At 38.2% G+C, this 21,614-nt stretch overlaps 1 protein-coding gene across 1 annotated transcript in view; it reads left to right on the top strand.

Annotated features, from left to right (window-relative positions):
- Positions 1-21,614, top strand: part of WWC2 (WW and C2 domain containing 2) — a 104,613-nt gene that overhangs the window by 45,872 nt on the left and 37,127 nt on the right. The window contains exons 3-9 of the mRNA XM_087736411.1: positions 5,317-5,520; positions 6,509-6,585; positions 11,233-11,312; positions 14,670-14,799; positions 15,461-15,607; positions 16,578-16,651; positions 21,119-21,361. Coding sequence (XP_087592537.1) covers positions 5,317-5,520; positions 6,509-6,585; positions 11,233-11,312; positions 14,670-14,799; positions 15,461-15,607; positions 16,578-16,651; positions 21,119-21,361 — 955 coding nt within the window. The remainder of the gene's footprint in view (positions 1-5,316; positions 5,521-6,508; positions 6,586-11,232; positions 11,313-14,669; positions 14,800-15,460; positions 15,608-16,577; positions 16,652-21,118; positions 21,362-21,614) is intronic.

Genomic DNA, 21,614 nt, shown 5'->3' with positions numbered 1-21,614 from the left:
CCTTCTCCCCTCCCTCCAGATCTTCAGTCTCTGGTCCTCGTTTCTAGCCAGGTCAACTAGTTTCCCTTGGAATAGCTTCTCTTCTGAGATGGTGATTCTGCTACATTTACAAACTGGAATGATATGGGCATGTGTTTTAACAGATGTGAGTTCTCTCTTCAGGATGAAAAGTATGATGCCATGATTTTGTCTCCTCTTGCTATGTATGTGTCCTTCTCAAGTAGCAATCTAGCATCTATGGCATTTTTTTTTTTAATGGGACCCCTTGAGAGTACTTGTTCTCTGTGTTGTCTAAATGCAATGTGTTTGACTGAAGACAGCTTACACGTGGGTCACTCTAGAGCCAATTGACGCTATTATTTTGTTGGCAAGGGGAGATGTTGGAAAACTATTGCTTCCACATATTGTTAATCTTGTAGTAAAATGTCCAATTCTCTCATGTCTAGCAGTAGGGCGTCAGGGAGCCATTCCCTTCCCTGTGGGATTTTCTAGTGGGATTTTAATTTCATGTATTTTAGGGAAATATGATCTGCTGCTGATAAGGTAATAGTTTCCTTCTGTTCAAGTAGACTGTAAGAATTTGGCAGAGCTTCTTGATAGCAGACAGGAACATAACGTATGAAAATGCCTCATTTAAAAAAAATGGCGTGCCTGACTATCGCCTGTATCCTATGTATAATATATAATCTTAGGTATAATTACACAGAGCATGCATAACATTGCTGCCCTTGAAACAGGTTCTAGCCAAAGGAATAAACAAAACTTTCAAGGTGTAAAGTCAGTCTTGGCATTTTGGGTTTGAATTATTGTTTGGGCCAAATTCTTTGCTGAATTTAAGTGCATCAAACCTGGCTGGCAGCGAGCCAGGAAGAGTGCATTTCATGAACAGCAGTATGATTAAAGGCAGCGCAGCTTGCTCTTCTGCGTTACAGGGCTGTGATTGTTTCAGTGCACAGGAACGTCCTTGGGTGGAGCATGCCATCCTGCTGCTTGTGTGGTTCCGCTGGGCGAGACCTCGTGTTTTCTCTCACGGAATTTCCCCCCAGCGTGAGTAGTCACTCAGATCTTTAAAAATAGGAGGAAATAAATTGCTTGTTCATAATTTTTTTTATAAATTTATTAGCTACGCACTTGCAGTAATTTGCTTAAAGTTAAATTAATTGGTTTTAAATCAAGATCTCTTCACAGAATTGAGTAATTTTGATTTGCAAGTGGCTTTGCCAAATGACACTAAACCCAAGTCAAATTAGGAATGTGGAACCTGACTATGAGGCGCACCACCACCCTCCTCATTCTGTTACTATGGATCATTATTTTGCATTGTGATTGGACAGAGGAAGTTGATAAAGATTTTTTTAAATCTAAGCAGTGCTCTTGATGGAGCCTGATGTACAACTCCAAGTTGTTTAAAGATCCATTTTAAGGAGATTCCTTTAGTTCATATCTAAGTTTATGCCACAGAAAACGATGGCTAGTATATCTTCTTCATTTTCTCTGCAAGTAGCAGCTAAACTCTTGAATTTAACTGCATCTGGTGATGCAGAAAGTGTTGGAGAGGTCATGCTCAGGGGAGTGGTTTGTTCGTTCTCCACGGCTGATGACTGAAGTCCAGTTGCTGTTTTCTAGAACAGATACAACCCTACAGCTCTGTCTAGTGTGCAGAACCAGTGCTTACTCCTCACCTGACCAGCAGAAATAACATCTCCCCATCTGTCTAGCTAGCAATCTGTTTGTTGCATGATTCCTATCTGCTGCAGACAAGGTTGTAAGGCATCCTGCTGCAGTCAGCAGTGGAAACATCTGCCCTAAAAAAGGAATGAGATGTCCCAAGTTTGTTTTATATCAGCTGTTGAATAACAAGGCTAGGAAAATGTTTGGATGTTCTTTGTGGGTTAAATCTCACTCTTTGATTTAAGCATGAAGGGCTTCCCATCTCATTTTGAAATGTTCAGCAAGCTGTTCTGCAATGACATGCATGTAGCTCTCCCAATAATATTCTTGCCTATACAAGTTTGACCTCAACAGCAGGTGCTTAAAACATTCTCGTCCAAGGAAAAAAATACTTATCTTTGTGAGGCTTTACTCTGAGAAGTATAAATATTTGTTTTTGAAAGGAGAACTCTGCTTCTTAAAAAATTTTATTGGCTCTTGGAAGGTACATGTGCTCAAATGAACATACTTTTCAGAATGCAGCACTTCAGTGCAAGAAGTACTATCCATAGTTCTGTCTTTGTTTTTTTTTCCTCTGTGGGGTAAACCTACTGATTAAAATTGAGACAACTGAAAATTATAGATGAACAAGCATATGGTGCTGCTACACAGGCACACATTTTTATATATATATATGTTCATATATAACATACATATATACGAACAACTTGCCAAACAAGTGATACGCTTTTCTGGGTTTTCCACTTCATAATGTTTAAGAAGACATTGAGTGAAAAATACTTCAGAGCCTTCTCTGCCTGGTAAAAACTGAGTAACAGTTCTGGGGTAGTCATTCCAGTACTGCTTTGTTTTTTCCAGGATTATGTATTTTCCCGACTGAGCATTTGTTCTGGAATAAAATGCATGCAGATAAAATTAGCTGAGCATAGTTTGGCCAGTCAATGTACCTACACAGGCAAATACCCAGGCCTCAGTATGGTGAAGTTAGAGCGTACAGTTTTTAAAATGCAGGGTTACCTTTAACTCATTTATGACGGTCAGTGTAAAAGATGTTAGCTCACACAATCATAGTATTGTTTTGCACATGCAGCTTGGAGCGGCAAAAAGAAAATGTTTGATTGTATTTGTCAGCAATACAAAATAATTTGCTGTTGATCAGCTTTGTCCTTCTCTAGCAGTCACAAGGACAGGGCATCTGTGGGCCACGTTTTAGGACTCTGCAGGCTACATTTGGTCTTTGGGCTGCATGTTGAGCAATCCTCACTTAAAACCTACAAGGCAATTACCTACAACATGCTCGAAGATGAGACCTTCCAATCTTGTAAGATTATTTGGTGGCTGCTGGTTGCACTCTTAAAACACAGTCACGTTGTTACGTTCTTCTAAAAACCCAACATAACTGCATTTATCCTATTTGATCATCAACCCATGAGAATCCTGCTTCATGCTCTTCATCCTGCTTCACAAAAAAGGACAGCTCTGGAAACCAGCACTTCTTATCTTGTGTAAATAACTGTGAATGTGGAGGTGTGTTAAAGCACAACAGCAATAAGTGGCCACAGATTGGGACATGTGTTGACTGTTTAGGAGAGAAAAGGTATCGATTTGCTTCTTTGTGTGCCTGATATCTTTGTGGAAAAGAGCAGGTGGCTATAAACACGGATATATGTGTGTGTGCGTGTCCCCGTAGCTATAGTTAGTTTTTTTGGAGAGAGTGTTCCTGTTGAGGTTATTGGAAAACCAACTGTGTATAAAGCTTCTCTGCTTTAATCTTTTGTGCGCTGCACTTGGGTTTACGTGATTTATACTCTCTATGCATCCTTTGTGTACATCTAAGAAATATCTTTCCCGGGTAGAAATACAAAAGCTTGTCATGTTTGTAAATGGTGGAGGGGGTCACCAGCATGGGGGTGTGGGTGTGTGTATTTGTTTGTTTTTAAAACCATCAGTAGTTCCATAGACGTTGTCAGTTTAGGATTCTACAGGGTAGTTTATGGGATGCTTCTTTTTGTTTGCATGTCTTTTGGTTTATGTGATAGTAACACCAAAAAAGGCTTCTGAAAAACTGGTAGTTAATCAGTATGGGAAATTGTTATTAACCAGAACCTGTCCTTATCAGCTTTTGCTGTTACAAGATCTGTTTTCATATATGGAGTTGAAAGAGTGCGTTCTCCCCAGGAGTGCACTTCAGCTACAGTTTAGAGCAATCAGGTTGGTTCTGCTTCAGTTCTTTTTTTCTCCTGTGTCTTCAGCCACATGTTCCTGTTCCCCCCCCCGGTCCCCCCTATTGGTTCTCACCGTAAAGCAGTTCAGAGAACTAGTGGCAGAAATCTAACCCAGAGAATAAACTTTCCTCCTCCTTTGTGCAGAAGAATTATGAAGTAAACACTTTGCACTTAAACACTTTGGTACTGAATGTTACTTTTTATCTCTATGTGGATTTATAGTATGTAATCTATGTAGATTTATAGTATGTAACTTACAAAGAAAATGCAGTGTGGTGCACGTTTGCATTTAGATTTCAAACTTTTCATGACTATGTCTTATGAGAATGTTTTTATACTTAATACAGCTTTAAAGGAAGAACATTCATTGTAGAGCTTCAAAAAGCGCTGAACTAAGGAAATATTAATTATTAGATTGAACATTCAGCCTTAACTCTTCCTCTTTGCATGCTTACATTAAAAAAAAAAAATCTTAAAACCTACAATTACAATTAGATTGATCTCATCACATACTTTCTTAATATATACCACTACGTTATGTTTAATCCTCTTGTCTACACATTCTATGCAAGTCTGTCTTCTGTGTGGCTGCTGGAGTTAAAATGGTTGACCTGAAGCCCTTCATGAATTAATGGCCTGTTCCAGCCTGCTGATTTATATTATCTGGGTAGTCAGTGGAAAGAAGTAGATGCCTCAGAAAGGCAGTTCGGTCCCATGTGTCTTGGGCACCTGTCTTCGATGGAGTGAAGTGGCCTCTGAGGGTGGCCCTCTGTCTTTTGACCATAAAAGAAAGTTGTATCTTGGATCAGATGCCTAGCAGGGATGGGGATAGAGTTAAGTGAGATGATCTGCAGGGTTAATGTTCTGTTAGTTCAGTAACAGGGGAAAAGATAAAACTGTTTTTGTAGAGGGAAAGGAGAGAGATAACCACCATAAAACATGAATAACATACGGCTGTAAAAATTAATGAAGTGGGGAGGAGGGGGGTTGAAAAAAATGTAACAGCTAAGATTACTTTTCATTTTTGTTCAGAGATGCATTCAATTTTAAGATGTCATTGAAAGACTTTATTGACCCAATTATTTCTGAATACTCTGATGCAAAAAAAGTTTTGTTTGTTTTTTTTTTCTTGAGTTTTAGGATGTTATTAGTTCAAGGTTGGAGATGTGGGAATGATCTACATAAGCATTTGCCTGTTGTACCCTAATTCCTAATTTTGCAATTGATCCCTTCAATACTGTTTCTTAAACACACTATTGTGGCAAAGAAAAACTTAAATAAAATTGAGCATCTGCTTAGTAACCAAAGACAAGCTATGGTTTACACTGCTATAAGTGTGAATTACAGGCAAAGAAACAATTTCGCTGTCAACGGATTTCAGCAAAGGTCTCTTTAAATCCTTTCTTTTTCTCCTGTAAAGAAACAACACAAATAGAAGATCCCAGGAAACAATGGAGGCAAGAACAAGAGAGAATGTTAAAAGATTATCTTATGGTAGCCCAGGATGCTCTCAGTACTCAGAAAGAACTGTACCAGGTGAAAGAACAGAGGCTAGCACTTGCCCTGGATGAGTACGTACGGTTGAATGATGCCTACAAAGAAAAATCAAGCTCTCGTACAAGCTGTAAGTACAGTAGAGAATACAACGTAACTTCTTTGATCTGTGCCTTGCAGGGGATCCTGTTTCTCTTCAGGATGAGTTTTCAAGGTTTGCTATGAACACCTTGTACTCTGGCTTTTTTAGAGATAGCATCCTTACTTTTTTTTTTATTGTTTTATTTAATATAAAGATATTCTGCTGGAGAGAACCCTCTTCTCTCTGATACAATTGAACTCCTTTGAGGCATGGTTTAGAGCTGTTGGCTCTGAAATCTATTTTGTCATGCAGTTTGTCAGAACAAAATTCTGCCAAATCTAGGTTCAGAGTAAATAGGATCTCTTGCACTTCATGGCTGCATACTGAAATGACCCTCCTGTGTTGACAGGTGTCTGCAATAGACCAAGAAGGGAATTTGTCATTGCTTTATAAGAATAGCATGCAATAATTTTGTAGCCTGTGTGCTGTGATCAGGGGTGAAGTAGAGATACATGTTACAATGTTGGGCAAGGAATTGGCGTTGGTAAAGCTCTGTCAGAGGCCTGTAGTTGGCCAAACATCTCTCTTAGATAGTGTGATGAAAGTAATATGTACAGCTGTGGAAAACTGAGTGGCAGACCTCTGAGGCTTCTGAATAAATCTTCTGCTTTCCAGAAATCTCCTTAGAAATTACAGCTTCCAGGAAGAGGTGATCGCAAGATGGCTCAGCCGGAAGAATGGCAACAGAAAGCAAGGGATAGAAAGCCAGGGAGAACGAGGTGCTACTTTAGGATCCTGGGATAGGCAAAGGAGGAGAGATACCAAATAGTGGTAGGGGAAAAAAGGGGGAAATTTTGATTATGCATCAATTATTGCTATCCTGCAATGCTGGCTACTCTATAAAAGGACATTTTTTTTAAAGTATATGTTTTTCTGCACTTTGTAGTTTGAGATCAATGTGGATTCATCAAGGAAGGGACTAATTAATGATTTAAAAGTACTTAAATATTTGTCCTTTTTTGTCTGTTTAAAAAAGTGTTCTCAGGCTCCTCATCAAGCACAAAGTATGATCCTGACATTTTGAAGGCTGAAATCTCCACTACAAGATTAAGGGTGAGAGCGCTTAACTCAATTCATTTGTGTTCTGTGTGCAAAGTTTATAATTATAGAACAAGCAAAGCTTGAACTAGCAGGTGTATCTTGTACCCTGGTACTGAAACCTCCTAACAGTCTCATTAAATACCCTTTAGAGATTTTTAAAGCTGTCTCTGTTACTTTCAGATAACACGTTTCAGGGAAACTTTGACAGACATTCTGATTAGATGTGGGTTTAAATAAATCCGATAACTATTTTCACTTGTATGCTTTTGTTTTTAAAAGGAAGAGTAAAAATCTTTAGGTGAAAATAGAAAAGTAGTAGGCCAAGGTGAGCTGCAGCTAGATGACTCTTTTTACACAATCTTTCTTCTGTGAGAAATGCACCATTAGCTACATGAACTGCCTCACAAATTTCTGTTGGTTTAAAAATGACTTTTCAATAATGGTGTGAAACTTTGCTCTGTTTTGTCAAAATGGAACAGTTCAGATCAAGAATGAAAGTTTGTGTTTGCATTTTGAAATTGCTAATGAACAAAAATCCATTATTTGGTCAACTGTATTCAGTACGGTCACTAACAGACTCCATATAAAGAACTTTCATTCACAGGTTAGTCTCTAGTGAATTTATCTTGAATTGGGAGGAAATGGTGTGGAAGACATTTAAAATCTCTATAGGGAGTTCATTTATTTAAGCTGTGGCATATAATGCTCGATGGATAGCCTAGGCTTTCTGTAGTTAGTAATGAAAAAAATCAGATCAAACCACGCAGGTTAAAAAGATAGCACCTCACAGCATAGTCCGTCGATGAGGGCTGGAATACAGACTCTGCGGGAGCAGAAGCAGTTACTCAGCTCTTCCATTGCCCCCTCCTGGCTTCTGCACAGAGCAGCACTCATAGAAGCCTCCGAGAGTAGCATCCTCCTTCACCTGGAGTAAGAGTTATGATTAGGAGTCTAAACAATTAATGTTTAAAAGGAATTGTGGAATAAAACCCAATATAAATCAGGGATGGAATACACTGTAAAACTGGTGTCTGGATGTTGCCTTCCTGACTGCTTGTACACCTGTTCGTCCTTACCAATCTCAATTTGTAGTCCCTTATCCTTTAAGGAGAAGTTAGTGAGAGAACTTATTTCAACACCGGAGGAGGTGGGAGAAAAAAATTTTGTAGGTTTAGTAGGGAGAATCAACAGCAGTAAGGACTCTGTCAGGAGCAAGAATGACAGGACAGGGTGAGAGCTTTCTAAAATGAGTGGAGCAGTAACAGATGTTCCCTGTGGCCAGGGGATCACTGGTATATTTGGGAAACCAACAGTGTTGTTGAAGAGCAAAACACATGACCAAATTTAAATATAGTCACCTACAAGTCAAAGTGGTGAAAATTCAGACATGGTCCTGTGCTCAGTTTTTCCCGTTACTTAGCTCTGATCACCTCGCAGATCAAGATGCAGAAACGCTGAATCACCTCTTGGCTGCAGATCTACAATTTGTCTGTTCACTGAGGAGGGAGGCAGATGTGTTAATCACACTAATTCATTTTTTGGAGGCGCTTTCCTCTCTTCGTTGTTTCTTGGAGTCAAGGAGCCTAATATCCTGCTAGTTCCCAACACCTGATTTATCGGCATTGCAAAGTCCAAGTTGCGTATGTGCCTAAAATAGGTGACCTGAATCTGGTCTGCAGAGTTTAGAAGGGTGCAAGTCCAAGAATATCTGTATCAGCATAAAGTGTGTTGTTATCCAAAGCCACTGGATGTGAAAATCATTGAGATAAGAAAAAGTAGAGCCCTGTGATGCTAGGGCTGGAAAGTGGTTTTCATGGAAGATGGCAAGAAAGGTATGACTGTTATCATAGTTGACCCTTATTTGAATGTTTGAAGATGCTTTGCTAATATGCCACCTTTTGGCATTTTACAGTACATGCATGCATGGACTTAATGGGAAACAGAGTTAGTCATTAGTAAGCTGCTAGCCAGCTAGTTAGAATTTGCACATTGTTTAGTGAACTATTAGGTCAGATGTACTAAACCTGTTTCTCTCTCTCACACTGGTGGAGGCTTATTGGTATCATCAGGTTAATGGTGGCTGGAGGGGGAAACTCGGCATTCAAGGAAGTTCCTTTGGCCTTTTCCTTGTTAGCTGTGCTTAATACGTGGATGTGGAGCCTTTTGGATACACGAATTGCCTGTTGCGCAATAGGCTGTGGAGAAAATACGGCAGGAATCAGACAGCTGTTAAATTAAATAAGCAGCAGAAGAAAGACCTTTCTCACAAGATTAAAAGTGGAGGATCTGATCCTGCAGTGGATCCCCTTTGAGGTCTTAATTAGTAATCTTTAATTAGTAATCAGTAGGATAATTCAATTATCAGTATTATCAGTAGGATAATTCAAACAACACAGAGCCTGTGTGATCACAGTATGTTTTATGCATATGCAGTGACTAGGGGATGCACCTTTATAAAATAACAAGAGGGGTTTTTTTGTCATTGTTGTCCCAGCAGTACTTGAGTGCTGGGAATAGAAGGGGGTTAGCACAGGAGCCTGCGTGAAGATGTGAAGAAGGAGGACACGAGAGGCCTGTCAGGTGACTTAAGATCATATGCAGAAGCAATAGGAACGGGGTGAAGGATAAAACAAGTGAAGAGTTGTGAAAAAGCGGGAAGTACATGAAAGTTTTGAAGGAGAAGACAAGGAGCACAAGAATAGTTTAATGCAAGCACGATGCAGTAAACACAGAGTCTATATTATTATGTAGGTCACGTCCTTCTAGGATAATGTGCCTAACTCACATTTCTTGATAATGAAATGATGATGAATTACAGCAGAGGACACTCAGAAGATGATCTTGAGGAAATATGTAAGGGTTTCTGAGAGATCCAGTCCTCTAAGTTGAAATCAAGTGTGCCTTCTGCTATTGCTATAAATTCACATTTCTGATTTAAAAAAAAAAAGTTTAGGCATTCTGCATTTCTCAGAAAAGTTGAGATTCTTTCATATTTTACACATTACCTGGAACATAGAAGTAATATCTGTTCATTTTCTATAACCTTGATCAGAACACTTGAGAGACAATTCTTGGGGTTTTCATGCTAATCAGGGAAGAAATAGTTAAGGAGTGCTGAATGTGTACTTAGAGACATTGCCTATTTATTATGCTAACTCTTCATTATGGTCAAAATAAAAACAGTTTTCTGTCAAGTAAAGCAGCTAGTGATGATAGTTTCCAAAAGTCTGAACCTAGCCCATCATCTAAAGAACAGATTTTGCTTTGGAGAAAATGGAGATTGAAAGCATTTTATTTCTGTCACAGAAAAATCATTAGCCAGAAGCTACAAACTTGAATGCCTAAGTATCATTCACAAACTCATATGAAGAACCCTGCAAATCACTAGTTATTTTAGACATACAAAGCATTTTAAGTCTCTTGGAAAGCTACAGCAGCTGCTGCTCAGTACTTTTAGTCACCTGGCATGTTGGGAATCTCACCTTTTTTTTTTTTTTTTAATAGCACCAAGTAGGAAGTCTAAGGGGATTTGGATACAAAAAGTCTTGGAGACATATTTTGAAATTAATTTCAGTTAAAGTGGTCAAAATTCTTCATTTTAATATAATCATTTTTCAAAAGAGTTGAATACCTGAGGACCTATATGAAAACAAGCAAGAATTTCACAGTGGTAGGTGAGAGCAGGGGACTTCCAGCAGGCTTTTTGTTTTTTCACCTTACTGATTGGAAAATCAAAAAGCCTAACAATATCTGGCTAGTATGTAAAGTGCAAACAAGCCAGGTATAGATGTATAAATACCAAAATTTAGGACTCCACATTTCAAGGAGTCCATGTATGCTGAGGATTAATTTTAATTTGTGTTAAAGTGCAGTCCTTTATAGGTGGTACAGAAACTTTGTTTTAGTACATTTGGGAAGTACGACATAAAAAATTAAATGGAGGATTTTTTTTTATTTAATCTTGATTTATTTAATCTTGATATTTTGTAGTGTACTCATATCTGCTAACATCTGAAATAGCAATATTAAGATTAAAAAGCAATTGAGCATGCAAATTTAGGGAAAGTAGGGAATGTTTTGCCAAAGACATTTCTCTTAAATAGATGCATATATTTGTGATCCAAATGTGTTTAGTGATTGTCATCTTTGAATTAAATGAATGTGAATTATATATTTAGGGATCCAGTGTCTGTAAAGCTTTGTAAGAAAGGATGGTTTGGGGCGGGGGGGGGGGCGGGGAAGAGTCCACGCTTTGTCTTTTACAGTGCAAATGACTTGAGAGATTCCTGGAATGAAAAAATGAAAATATAATAAGCCTAAAAATAAACAGGCATGTCCCTGTAGGACAGTTGGAATGCATGCTTAACAAGTGAGAAGTAAATTACTTGTTAAAGTTCTCTCAGGTTTAATAACACAGTGTGGTATCGATACAAATAAGGAAAGTGATTTAATCTGCTTTGTGTCCCTTTAATACTGAAGCATGTTGCCCATAGACATCAGGAAGAGAACAGATCCTTTTGTTTTTAATGTGTCAGTAGAGCAATTTACTCTCTTTTTTTGTCTCATCTGATGTAGAGAATACATTAATTGTTCAAAGCCATGTGTTACGCCGTTTAACAAGAGGAATTTTCTAACTCTTGCTTTGATTTAACACACAAGGTTAAGAAGCTGAAGAGGGAACTCTCGCAGATGAAGCAAGAGCTGCTGTACAAGGAACAGGGCTTTGAAACACTGCAACAGTGAGTAAAAGAAAATAGTTGAAAATGACTTAATTCAGTTGCCTGTTTTCCTTTTTTGGCATGGAATTGAATCCATCTTATGTGAGAGAATTATCGGGGGGAAAAATGAGAATCTAATAACTCTTTTTGTTGTAGTTAGGAAGCAGGAAATCTGTAGAAATGGCAAACCTATTGTGCAAGTGTTAACATAAGAAATCTGTTCCCCCTCCTATTTTTTTTCCATGAGGTAGGTTGTGTTGCAAAGAGGCAGAAAGAAGGGCAGTGGTTAAGGGTCCTCAGGAAGAATTTAGCTGCTTTGTGTGTCCTGTTTAAAAAATAAAAAAAAAATTGAAGAAGTGATTAGGTCTTTCTTTCCTCCCTCCTTACCTCTGAGCTCAGGGGGGGACGGGGAGGGGAGAGAGAGAGAGAAAAGGGTGCTGTTCTCGGAGGTGTAAATGGTGCACAACTGTGCAGGGTTTGAAATGGGTCACGATTTGAGGATTAGAGACATGACTTTCTTTGTTCCAGTTGCTGGGGTGCCTGGTGTCCGAAGGGCTGATGCTGAACTGGGTGAGCATTCTGGGTATTTAACCAGTTGGATTATTAGGGAGTGAATTTTTTTCAGTTTGAGCACTCCCTGTTGCTCCTGACTTCCAACAAGCATGTTTTCTTGACTAATGTGAACAGAAATTTATTAGTGGTAGTTGTTTTTCTTATTGTGCTATGTACCCATACATTAAGGATATATTTACACAATAAAATGCTGAACTGTGTGCTCTTAGTACACTAGTTCCAGTAGCAGAAGTAAAGTTGCAGCATTAACATAATGTCTGGAATCATTTACCTTTTTTTCTCAGGAACCTCCTATGTATGGCAGCGTACTGTCAGATAAGTAATAATCTCTATCCCGGAGAGCTTGCAGAATATATAGGGAAGATGGACAAACGGTGGGAGAGGGGAAGTGCATTTCCATCTTCCAGATGGGGTGGTGGAGTACTAAAATGCAGAGAAGTAATTTACAAAGGGTGATGGAGCATCTGTGTTTGGAGCTGAGAGATTGGAGTTCAGTTCCCAGTTCTACCAAAACATCTTGTAGGCTATTGCCTGTGTATTTTAACAGATCGGTTCTATACAGTAGGAATCCTTTTAAGTGGGAGAAAATAATTCTGGTCCAGGAAATGGCCAGTCATAATTAGAGACATGTCAAAATGGATGAAAAATGTTTTTCTGCTATGAAGATTTTTGAAGTCAGTTGGGAACTGAAAACCCTCAGCACCTTAGGAGGATGCCAGTCAAGTCTCTATCCTCCTTCATTTTGACTAAAATGGAAATATAAGGTTTGTTTGTTATTTAAATGTAGAAAGACTAGTGAGGAGTGAAGGGAGAAAAGGATAGTGAATTTATTTAACCATAAATCAGATTTCATTTGAAGCAAAATTTAGAAGATGACAGACGTATTGATTCTAAAGCTTAAGGTAATAAAAACTCATGCTGCTGTCCCAGGATTAAAGGTTAGCCAATCATGCTGGTTTTATTATATTAATTCAACAATGAAGTATTGTTTTAAAGCACCTTGCTCACAAGCCATTTTGATAGGAATCCAAAGCATGTTTCAGAAACTGTCAACAGCATTCCACAGAAACACAATGGGCGTTTGTTTTTAAAATTCAGTCAGCCACTTTCAAACAGTACTAATCCCATTAATTTAAAACAGGAAGATGGAATATCTTATATGTCAGAGATCCTTCTTGTCCATCTTAATTATATACAGAATAAAGCAGTTGTGATTTGAATGTGGCACATCATATTACTAGGCAGCATGTGGTGTGTTACCCAACTGTTCACTCATGATTGCAATTGTTGGCATATCCTGTATCTATTTGACCTTAGCAACCTGATAAGTTACCAAAAATTGAGTGTTGTCAGACAGTAAGTAAGTGCCTACCTGTGAAATAGTTTGAGGAACTTTTCAAGCTGAAACAAATACATCCTTGAGTAGGAATCTGAGTGCTGAGTCACACAGGTAATTTTCTTACACAGATGCAGTTCTACTTTGCACAAAAACTGTAATGTGGAGAAAGGAACACAGACATGCTCCCAGTGTTAAAGACCACTTTAGAACCTTGGCATCTTTGTGCACAAAACTGGAAGTAAAATAGAATACCGTTACAGGTGTTTCGTGTGAGTTTCTGTTCTTGCAGGGGATGCTCGAGGTCGCTTCTGATCATTAAAGTGTGTGTTCATTCCTCACTCACAAGGTCAATGTCTTCTAGCAAAGATGATGGATGATGATAAAAACAGAAAACCAATTGCATTATAAAAGAAATGTATTCTCTACTAGATAGCTTGACTTTTGTGAAGATGGCTGTTGTTTTTAATTTTGTGAAGCACAGCTGCAGTCATTTCTATGATGCTATGAAATGTTCAGTTTAATTAGAGGTCAGAGAAGTGTGCTTACAAACTGTACTTATTGAAGTAAATCAGGAGATACTAAAATGAAATCTTTTTTTTCTCTAAGTTTGGGGGCTTTTTTGTTTTGTTATTTTCCAGTTACAGTTTTTAAAATCATTGATAGTCCAGGAATTTAATAAATTGTCCAGTGTATGACATACGGTATTAATTATCCAGAGATTTTGTGAATAGAGAGCCTGGTGACGGGCTGAGCAGAACAGCTGTTCTAGACTGCTAATGCTTAGGATTAGGGTGAACGAGAGGGAAGCTGAGACAAGAATGGAGCTGGTTACATTTCTTCTCTGCAAGGCTGATTAGTACCAAGAAGCTTGCCTGTCTGCCCATGTCACAGTGTGGGTCTGGGTAGAGGAATACTACTAATAATAAATTCTGCTTCTGTAAGGGTCACAAACAGTGAACAGTATGAAAGGTGTAACCAAAAGCTGCTTGTATGCTGCAGTGTGTTATGGTGGGGATGGGAATTTTGGCAGTGCTGTCAGCAATACTGCTGTACTGCTGGTAGCACGTGTAGGAGTCTTTAGTGCTCTGTGCCCTTTATGTCTTTAAGATTGGATCGACTGGAATTGCTTGTGGAGTCTCTGCCTTTGGTAAGGCCCCAGTAGTTTAGCTGAGGTGGTTTTAAAGCCAACAGACGTATTTTTCCATTAAATTCCCTGATATCAGCAAAAACCATCCACTGGGCACTGTGTATGTGTTCGATAGCTTGACATTTTTGCGAAGGATTAAGTAGTAAGTATTTTAATGAAGACTTCAGTGTCGTTTTCCCTCTTTGCATGTCTATTACAGGAAATGGTGTCTGTTATCTCCTTCCCTTCTGTTGTCTAACTATGCTTCTGCCTGAAGCAGAACAGCAGAGGTGTAAGTATTATTTTCTGTATCCAGTATTAATATTCTCTCTTTCCACAGAATTGACCAAAAAATGTCTGGAGGCCAGAGCGGGTATGAACTATGTGAGGCCAAAGCCATCCTGAGTGAACTGAAGTCCATCAGAAAGGCGATAAGTTCAGGGGAGAGAGAAAAACAAGATTTAATGAAGGTATTTTGAACGGTTGACATAAGTTTTGTGTGTATTTTTTTTACATGAGTAACTTTCCTGATTATAAATACTTTGCGTTTTATACTTTTTAAGGAATTCTCAAAATTCTCTGAGCCAAACTAATATTAAAATCAATTTTCAGATGCAGAAACTGAAGTCTGTGACATTCCTAATTCAAAAAGCCACGATATGTCAGTCAGAGAATATAGATTTCTGAACTTTTATGTAAGGTACAATGCAGATGTTACCTCTAAACCACAATTTAAAATACTAAGTGAACAAAATTGAGATGTGGTTTTGAGATACATGGCCGTTTTCTAACTCAGTAAAAGTTTTCCAAATCTAAATTGCCCTATTTCCTTTTCTGAAAGGAGATTTTTTTTTTTTTTTAATTAGCCAAGTATTTAATTGGTTCACAAATTAAAAAAAAAAAAAAAAGGACAAAACCACATGAGTAGTTTTTATATTATCACAGGTGTTGGTCACCCTTACTGTCACCTACCAACCACTTGGTTAAAAGGATAGTTTGCTTAATATGAGGTAAACCCAGAATTTTTATATTCGAGTCGTTTATGTAAACATCTTTTGGAGATAAACTGGTATAAACACAGTAAAGTACAAAGGGACTTCAACACCACATCCTTCTTTGTTTCCTGGACAGAGTCTTGCAAAGCTGAGAGAGAAATTCAATCTTGACCAGACCATTGGGACATCTGAACCAGACTTGACTTCCAGCTCTGTAAACTCCCAGCTGTGTTTTTCTAGACAAACTCTGGATACAGGGTCTCAGACTGACATTTCTGGTGAGGTGAGCTTTTTTCCATTTTGTCAAATGTAAAGAGAAATTGAATCAGAATGCTGTGGTTAATGGAATTGGAATCAAATGGTTGTTTACTGTTGCTGATAGGTGTATATATACATGTTTAAGGGAGAATTACTTGGAATCAGTTAGCTGATTTTTTTTTCCCCCTTAAATTTTAAATCAAGATTCAGATGAACTTTATACGTTTGGCATGAAGCATTTATGACAATTTGATTTAATCAAATAGTTCCATGCAGCGAAGATCGGCATGAGTAGATAGTATTGTTTGGATCTGTCTATAGGATATGTTTCACCTTACAGACTTAATTCAATATGAAGATGTTTTTAATTTTCAGAAACAAGATCTCAGAATTTAAATGTACAATTTCATTTCACGCAGCTGAAAAACTGTTAGTGGAACTACTTGTTCAATGATTCATTAAAATCTTCTCTGTTTCACTGACGGTATATTTACATACACAGAAAGTTGTGCTTAATTTTGGTACCTTCTTTGAAGTTCTGTGAGCTAAGTTTATACAGAAGAGACTATAACAAGGTTTTACAAACAAAGAGCTAAGCTTGTCTGTGTTCTGTAGCAAGTTTATTGAAGTCTTACTTTGAAATGCACTGACTTAGTTCTAAATTCTGAGTTCAGCAGAGTTCAAAGGAGGAGATAAAAATTTTGTGTGCAATCACTGCGAGATTTCTTTGAAAATCCATTTGCTTTACTCTGGAATATGGACAATTGGTAATACAGTAGTTAAAAATAGATGAATGGGATCAGAAGAAAACAGCAGTGTTTTGTACATCTGAGTAGATTACTAACTAGGCATTTAACAGCAAGCGTGTGGCTACAGGTGGGTGTGGTTTTATTCTTTTAAGTCCTGATTTTTCTAGCCAGCGCATAGGTTTTGTTGATTCATTTAACAGCTATACACAGTAATAAGGCTAATTTTTTTTTTTTTTTTCTCAACAGGTTGGAGCAAGAAGTAGATCAAATTTGGCAGAGAAGGTCAGACTAAGTCTTCAATATGAAGAGGCAAAAAGAAGGTAATAGGGTTAGTTGCTTTGTTAAGTTACAGCCCTGGGAAGGTGTGTGATCTCTGCAGCGCTGGCGTTGTGGTGGCAGTGACATCTAGCGGAGGGCTCTGTGGGGGCACTGCCGGCGTCACTGCAAAGTGTTTCTTTTCCTTCAGAACGCAAGCAGACTTTGGGGAGCAATCGGTGCTTTTGAACAGTAGGCTTTACATTTAATGATAAGTTGAATGTCTTAAGAAAGAAAACGCAGACAGTGACAAATTAATGGCAGTTCCAGGATTAAGGGAATAGAGTGAACTGGCTTTGTACTGAAAGGGGTTGCCAGGTTATGTATGCCCATTATATCCTTCTTTGGGATCATCATTTCAGTTTACTATGGCACTGAAGGCTCTTCAGTTTTAGAGTTGCTTCAGACTTCCAGTGCAGATTTAGTAGGCTTAATTATTTCTTTTTTCCCTGGGACTTTGGATAATTTTAATACTTTAAATACGTTCAGGTTTTGTTTTTGGTTTTTGTTTTTTTTTGGTTTTTTTTTTTTTTAATGAGTTTAACCTAAGGAGAAAAGGAATCAGGAACTGTTCCACTGATAAATGCGGAATGCCTTTCAAGTAAAGTTCTGCACTGGTTGCTCATGAAAGCAGTGCCATAGTGATGAATTGCTACAGCACTGAAGAATGGGTATCAGAAAGCAGAACATTCAGGGTTAGAGTGACGTGTCTTCTGGTGCACCACAAGTGCTGTATAATACTAGGGGGAAGATTATTTTAAAAAAAAGTGTGTGGGGGGGATATCTCTCTATTAATAATATATTAATTGTGTTGTATAATTTTCGAATACTTTTCACAAAATTAGGTGTCAGCTATTCAGAAACCTTATAGTTTTGTTATGGAGGTGGTTTATAATTTAAAAGGAGTAGAAATCTAAAAAGTTATCCCACGCCAAAAGTTCCTTTTTTACTACAAAGAACTAAACAAGGCAATAAAATAAAAAATAGCACTTCTCCCCAGATGAAAACTGTGTCTAAAATCCATTTAATCTGAGATTTAAGTATTATTTCAGTTGCAATACTGTGGCACGGTTCATTAGAAAACTAGGAAAAGAAGTTTGCAGCTTATAAGTACAAAGTAATGGCACAGTTAGTTTTTATGGTGTAAAGGCAGGAGGCTGCACAACCAACACTTTTTTTGCCTAATTTCAAATATATACCCTCCTCATACAGAGTAGAATCATAGAATCGTTTAGGTTGGAAAGGACCTTTAAGATCATCAAGTCCAACCGTTAACCTAGCACTGCCATGTCCACCACTGAACCATGTCCCTAAGCACCACGTCTACCCGTCTTTTAAATACCTCCAGGGATGGAGACTCAACCACTTCCCTGGGCAGCCTGGTCCAATGCCTGACTACCCTTTCAGTTTCCGGTAACAACAGTAATCCTTTATATCCTCATTACAGATCATAAAACTTTATTAGATAATCAGTGCATTCAACAAAGAGTGCTAAGGCTATTGTGTTTGTTCAGTATTGAATATGTATGATTCTGGCTCAGAATTATCATATACATAATATTAATTGTCAGATGGTGTTTTAGATGCAGATAGATGGCATTTTTTGTCGGGTATAATTGATCCAAAACCAGATCATCCTCTGTTTTGACTATGTCTTGATACCAAGAAGTCCCAGCATTGTGTTTTCTCTCTCCTTTGTAGGAACAAAAAAATTCCTGGCAGTAAGTCAGTTTACCACTTCTACCTTTTTTAAAAAAAAAAAAAAAAAAAAAAAAGTGCAGTGTTCAGAGTATGGAGTACTGCAGCACAAGATCTTACTTTCTCACAAATTAGTCAGCCAAGAACGTGGGTCGAAATTTCAGTAGCTCATGTACTTACCTTTGCATAACTAAGTATTTGTTCTATATAACATTAGTGTGTTTCAAGGTTAAATTATCGCCTTTTAAATGGCATCCTTATTCAGTTTTGTCTGAAAACTGCCCAGTAATGAATACAGTTTTGAGCTTTAAATAAGACAATCATATGGCTTGAAGACACCATTAAAGTCTTTAGAGTGTTTGCACATACTGGTTTTATCAGTGACTACAGAGTGAACTTAATAAAGTGTACATATCTTGGAATAATGAACATACATACCAGTTTGCACATAAAGTTCAGTACCTAATTACATCCCCCCTAATTATAATGGCCATTGTAATCATCATTATAAGTTAATAAGTGTTGATCATCTTTTCTGAAATATTAAATGTGCAAATTCTTAGTTGGTTTGTGTTAAAATAACTAAGAGAAAGAGAGGATCTTGTAAGTGAACTTCTCTACTTTAAAATCATCAGATAATTTTGTGTGTTACCTATTTTATGTTGCTTAGCCAGCAGAATGTCTTGAAGAGGTGGAATGTTGTTGTTAACTGTGCTAAATCCAGTTGCAAACGTTATTCAGAAGGATCTGGTATGGCGTGCTGACAATCGTATCCTGACGTGGTGAAGATCTGGCTAATACTCCTTGTTGAGCAAGGACTTCCTCAAAAGCGTGAGACCAGTTCAGTTTTCATATCCATCTAGTCCTTTGCCTGTCTGATGAGGCAGCTGAAAAGAGTGTCAGTTACGGTAGCGGAGAGTGGCCTGTAGCAGGGGGAGCCAAAGAACTGTCGGGAGACCACCATCCCATCCCGTAAGCCATCAAACAGCTGTCAGTAGCGGCTACTTTCAGAACAAGGTTAGCTAGAACCAGTGACCTGGAGATGAAAGTCTTAGCATTTCATTATCTGTCTGAAATGATTCAGTTGTTTTCCCTCTGAGTACTGCTCCTCTAAAGGACTGTTGAATATAAATGATATATGTAACAGCTGCAAAATATGTTGAAATGCTTCATTTAGTTTCACCGCTGGTAGTATTTCTGTTTATTTTGCATTGTTTTTCTGTGAAAATACTCTGAGTCAAACTTGTTCTTGCAGGGCTTTGGTGGGAGTATGGGTTGTTTTCGTTTTTTACGCTGTTGTTTTTTCATTGAGGTGCAGATGAGAAGAGAGTGTTCCTATGGAAAAAGAAAGGGGGGAGTTCCCCTTAAACTTCTAGCATAAGCAATGGGATAGTTAGATTCAACATTAACTATTCTTAGCTTTGACCATAAATAAATGCCTTAATGTACTGTAAAATTAATACTGGAGATGCAAAATAAGAATAATATTATTAGTTTTGTTAATCACAAAAAACAAATTGGAAAGAAGAAAAACGTTTTCCCAGAAATCTGTCAGAACAACAGAAAGATTATACATACCAAATTATCTGTGTGTATTTATGAAGTACAGCATGGGTTGTTACCTTAGCTAGTGCCCGGTAACACTGAAGTTGCACAGACTTGTATCAGTTGTTGAACTGACTTAGGTGTACTCAACTGTGGCAGTTACAAATAAATATAAGTAACAGATCAGTTCCTCTTGCCCTAGATTGTATGGAAACATCCCTCTATTTTGACTCCTCCTTTCTCTGCCTTTTTCCCAGCCTACAAGACAGAGGTGCAGAAGGCTAGGAGCTGTTACATAGTTCAGAGCTTCCTTATCTTTAGCTGTGCAGCTGGCTCAGGTGTGGCTAAGGCTGGAAGTGACTGAAAGTTACCTTATTAGATACGTGGCACCTACAATGGGAATTTTTAAGGTTTCCCAGTGAGCAGTGAGCCTTTATTGCAAAACTTGCACTTTTTAAGCTATGCTGCTGAGCCTATAGACAGAATGATTATGGAGACTGAACACTGGAAATAACCTGTCTTGATCAGGACTAAGCTATAGTATAATAATAATAATGTAGGGAAGTTTCTGCTTCCCTTGTATGTGCCTATCTGCGCAATATGTATGGATAACCAAGTCTTGGGTGTCTGAACTCTATGATTTGACATCTGCAATGGGAACAGCAGTTGCACAAACTCAACCTCCTGAGTTAATAATCTCCTTTCTCTTTAGGTGGCCGCTGTCCTATTAGCTTTTATTTTAATCCCATAGAAGAACAATGCTTTTGTCTTTTAAGATTTGCGTACGTGCATGCTGCTGAAGTGAGCACCGTGCTGTGGTGCACCTTCTTCCGCTGTGGTCGTTGCTGTTTCTGAGGAGCAGTCAGCTTCCAACAGCGTAGGAGAAATCCATCATACTCCTATATGAGTAAAGCACAGTGCCACTACTATGTTACCAGACAGATCACTTTCAATAAAGCTTTTATTAATGTTATGACTTTTACTTCAACTCAGCATTTGAACAGGAGCAACTCATTTTTAATGCATATGCATATTACTGTTGACCTGGATAGGTGGCTTGCTTTTCTGGCATAGTCTGCATTCTTGTGAAGCAAAACTAATTAAAAGTATGGCTTTGAGTAGAAAATGTTGCTATATCCTGATACAGTATTTTGAAAAGTATCGCTTCTCTTTTTCCTGGGATTTGTGTGCTATGCCGGGCTCAGACAAATCTTCTGTGTTTTATTTAGCATGGCTAACTTGAAGATCGAACTCTCTAAGCTAGATAGTGAAGCCTGGCCTGGGCCACTGGATGTGGAAAAGGAAAAACTGATGTTAATCAATGAAAAAGAAGAGCTTTTAAAAGAACTGCAGTTTATTACACCACGCAAACGTACTCAAGGTGAGCTAGAGCAGCTAGAAGCAGAAAGGAAGAGGCTTGAAGAAGAGCTGCTGTCTGTGAAAAGCACACCCAGTCAAGCACTTGCTGAAAGGTAATGGGTTGTCTTTTGCTAATATTAAATGCTGCTTTCTGCAACCTAACCTTTGTACTTGTTACAGACCCTGAACTATGCCTTGATGGGCTGTTTTCCTTCAGTAACTGTTCTATGTAGATCTTAATTAAATTTGTTATTAGCCCACTGGGCAGAAACACAAAGAAGTCTTCTGTACTGTGAGAGAATGTGAACACCCTGTATGTGCTCTGCAATATCAGTTGCTCTGCGTTTGTTACCAGCATGAAAATGC

The sequence above is a fragment of the Nipponia nippon genome, unplaced genomic scaffold (genome assembly GCF_047370975.1).
Source record: "Nipponia nippon isolate SJK-2023a ecotype South Korea unplaced genomic scaffold, ASM4737097v1 scaffold_6, whole genome shotgun sequence".
NCBI lineage: Eukaryota > Metazoa > Chordata > Aves > Pelecaniformes > Threskiornithidae > Nipponia > Nipponia nippon.
Note: the sequence above shows the minus strand (reverse complement) of the source record. Positions and strands in the feature narration are given on the sequence as shown.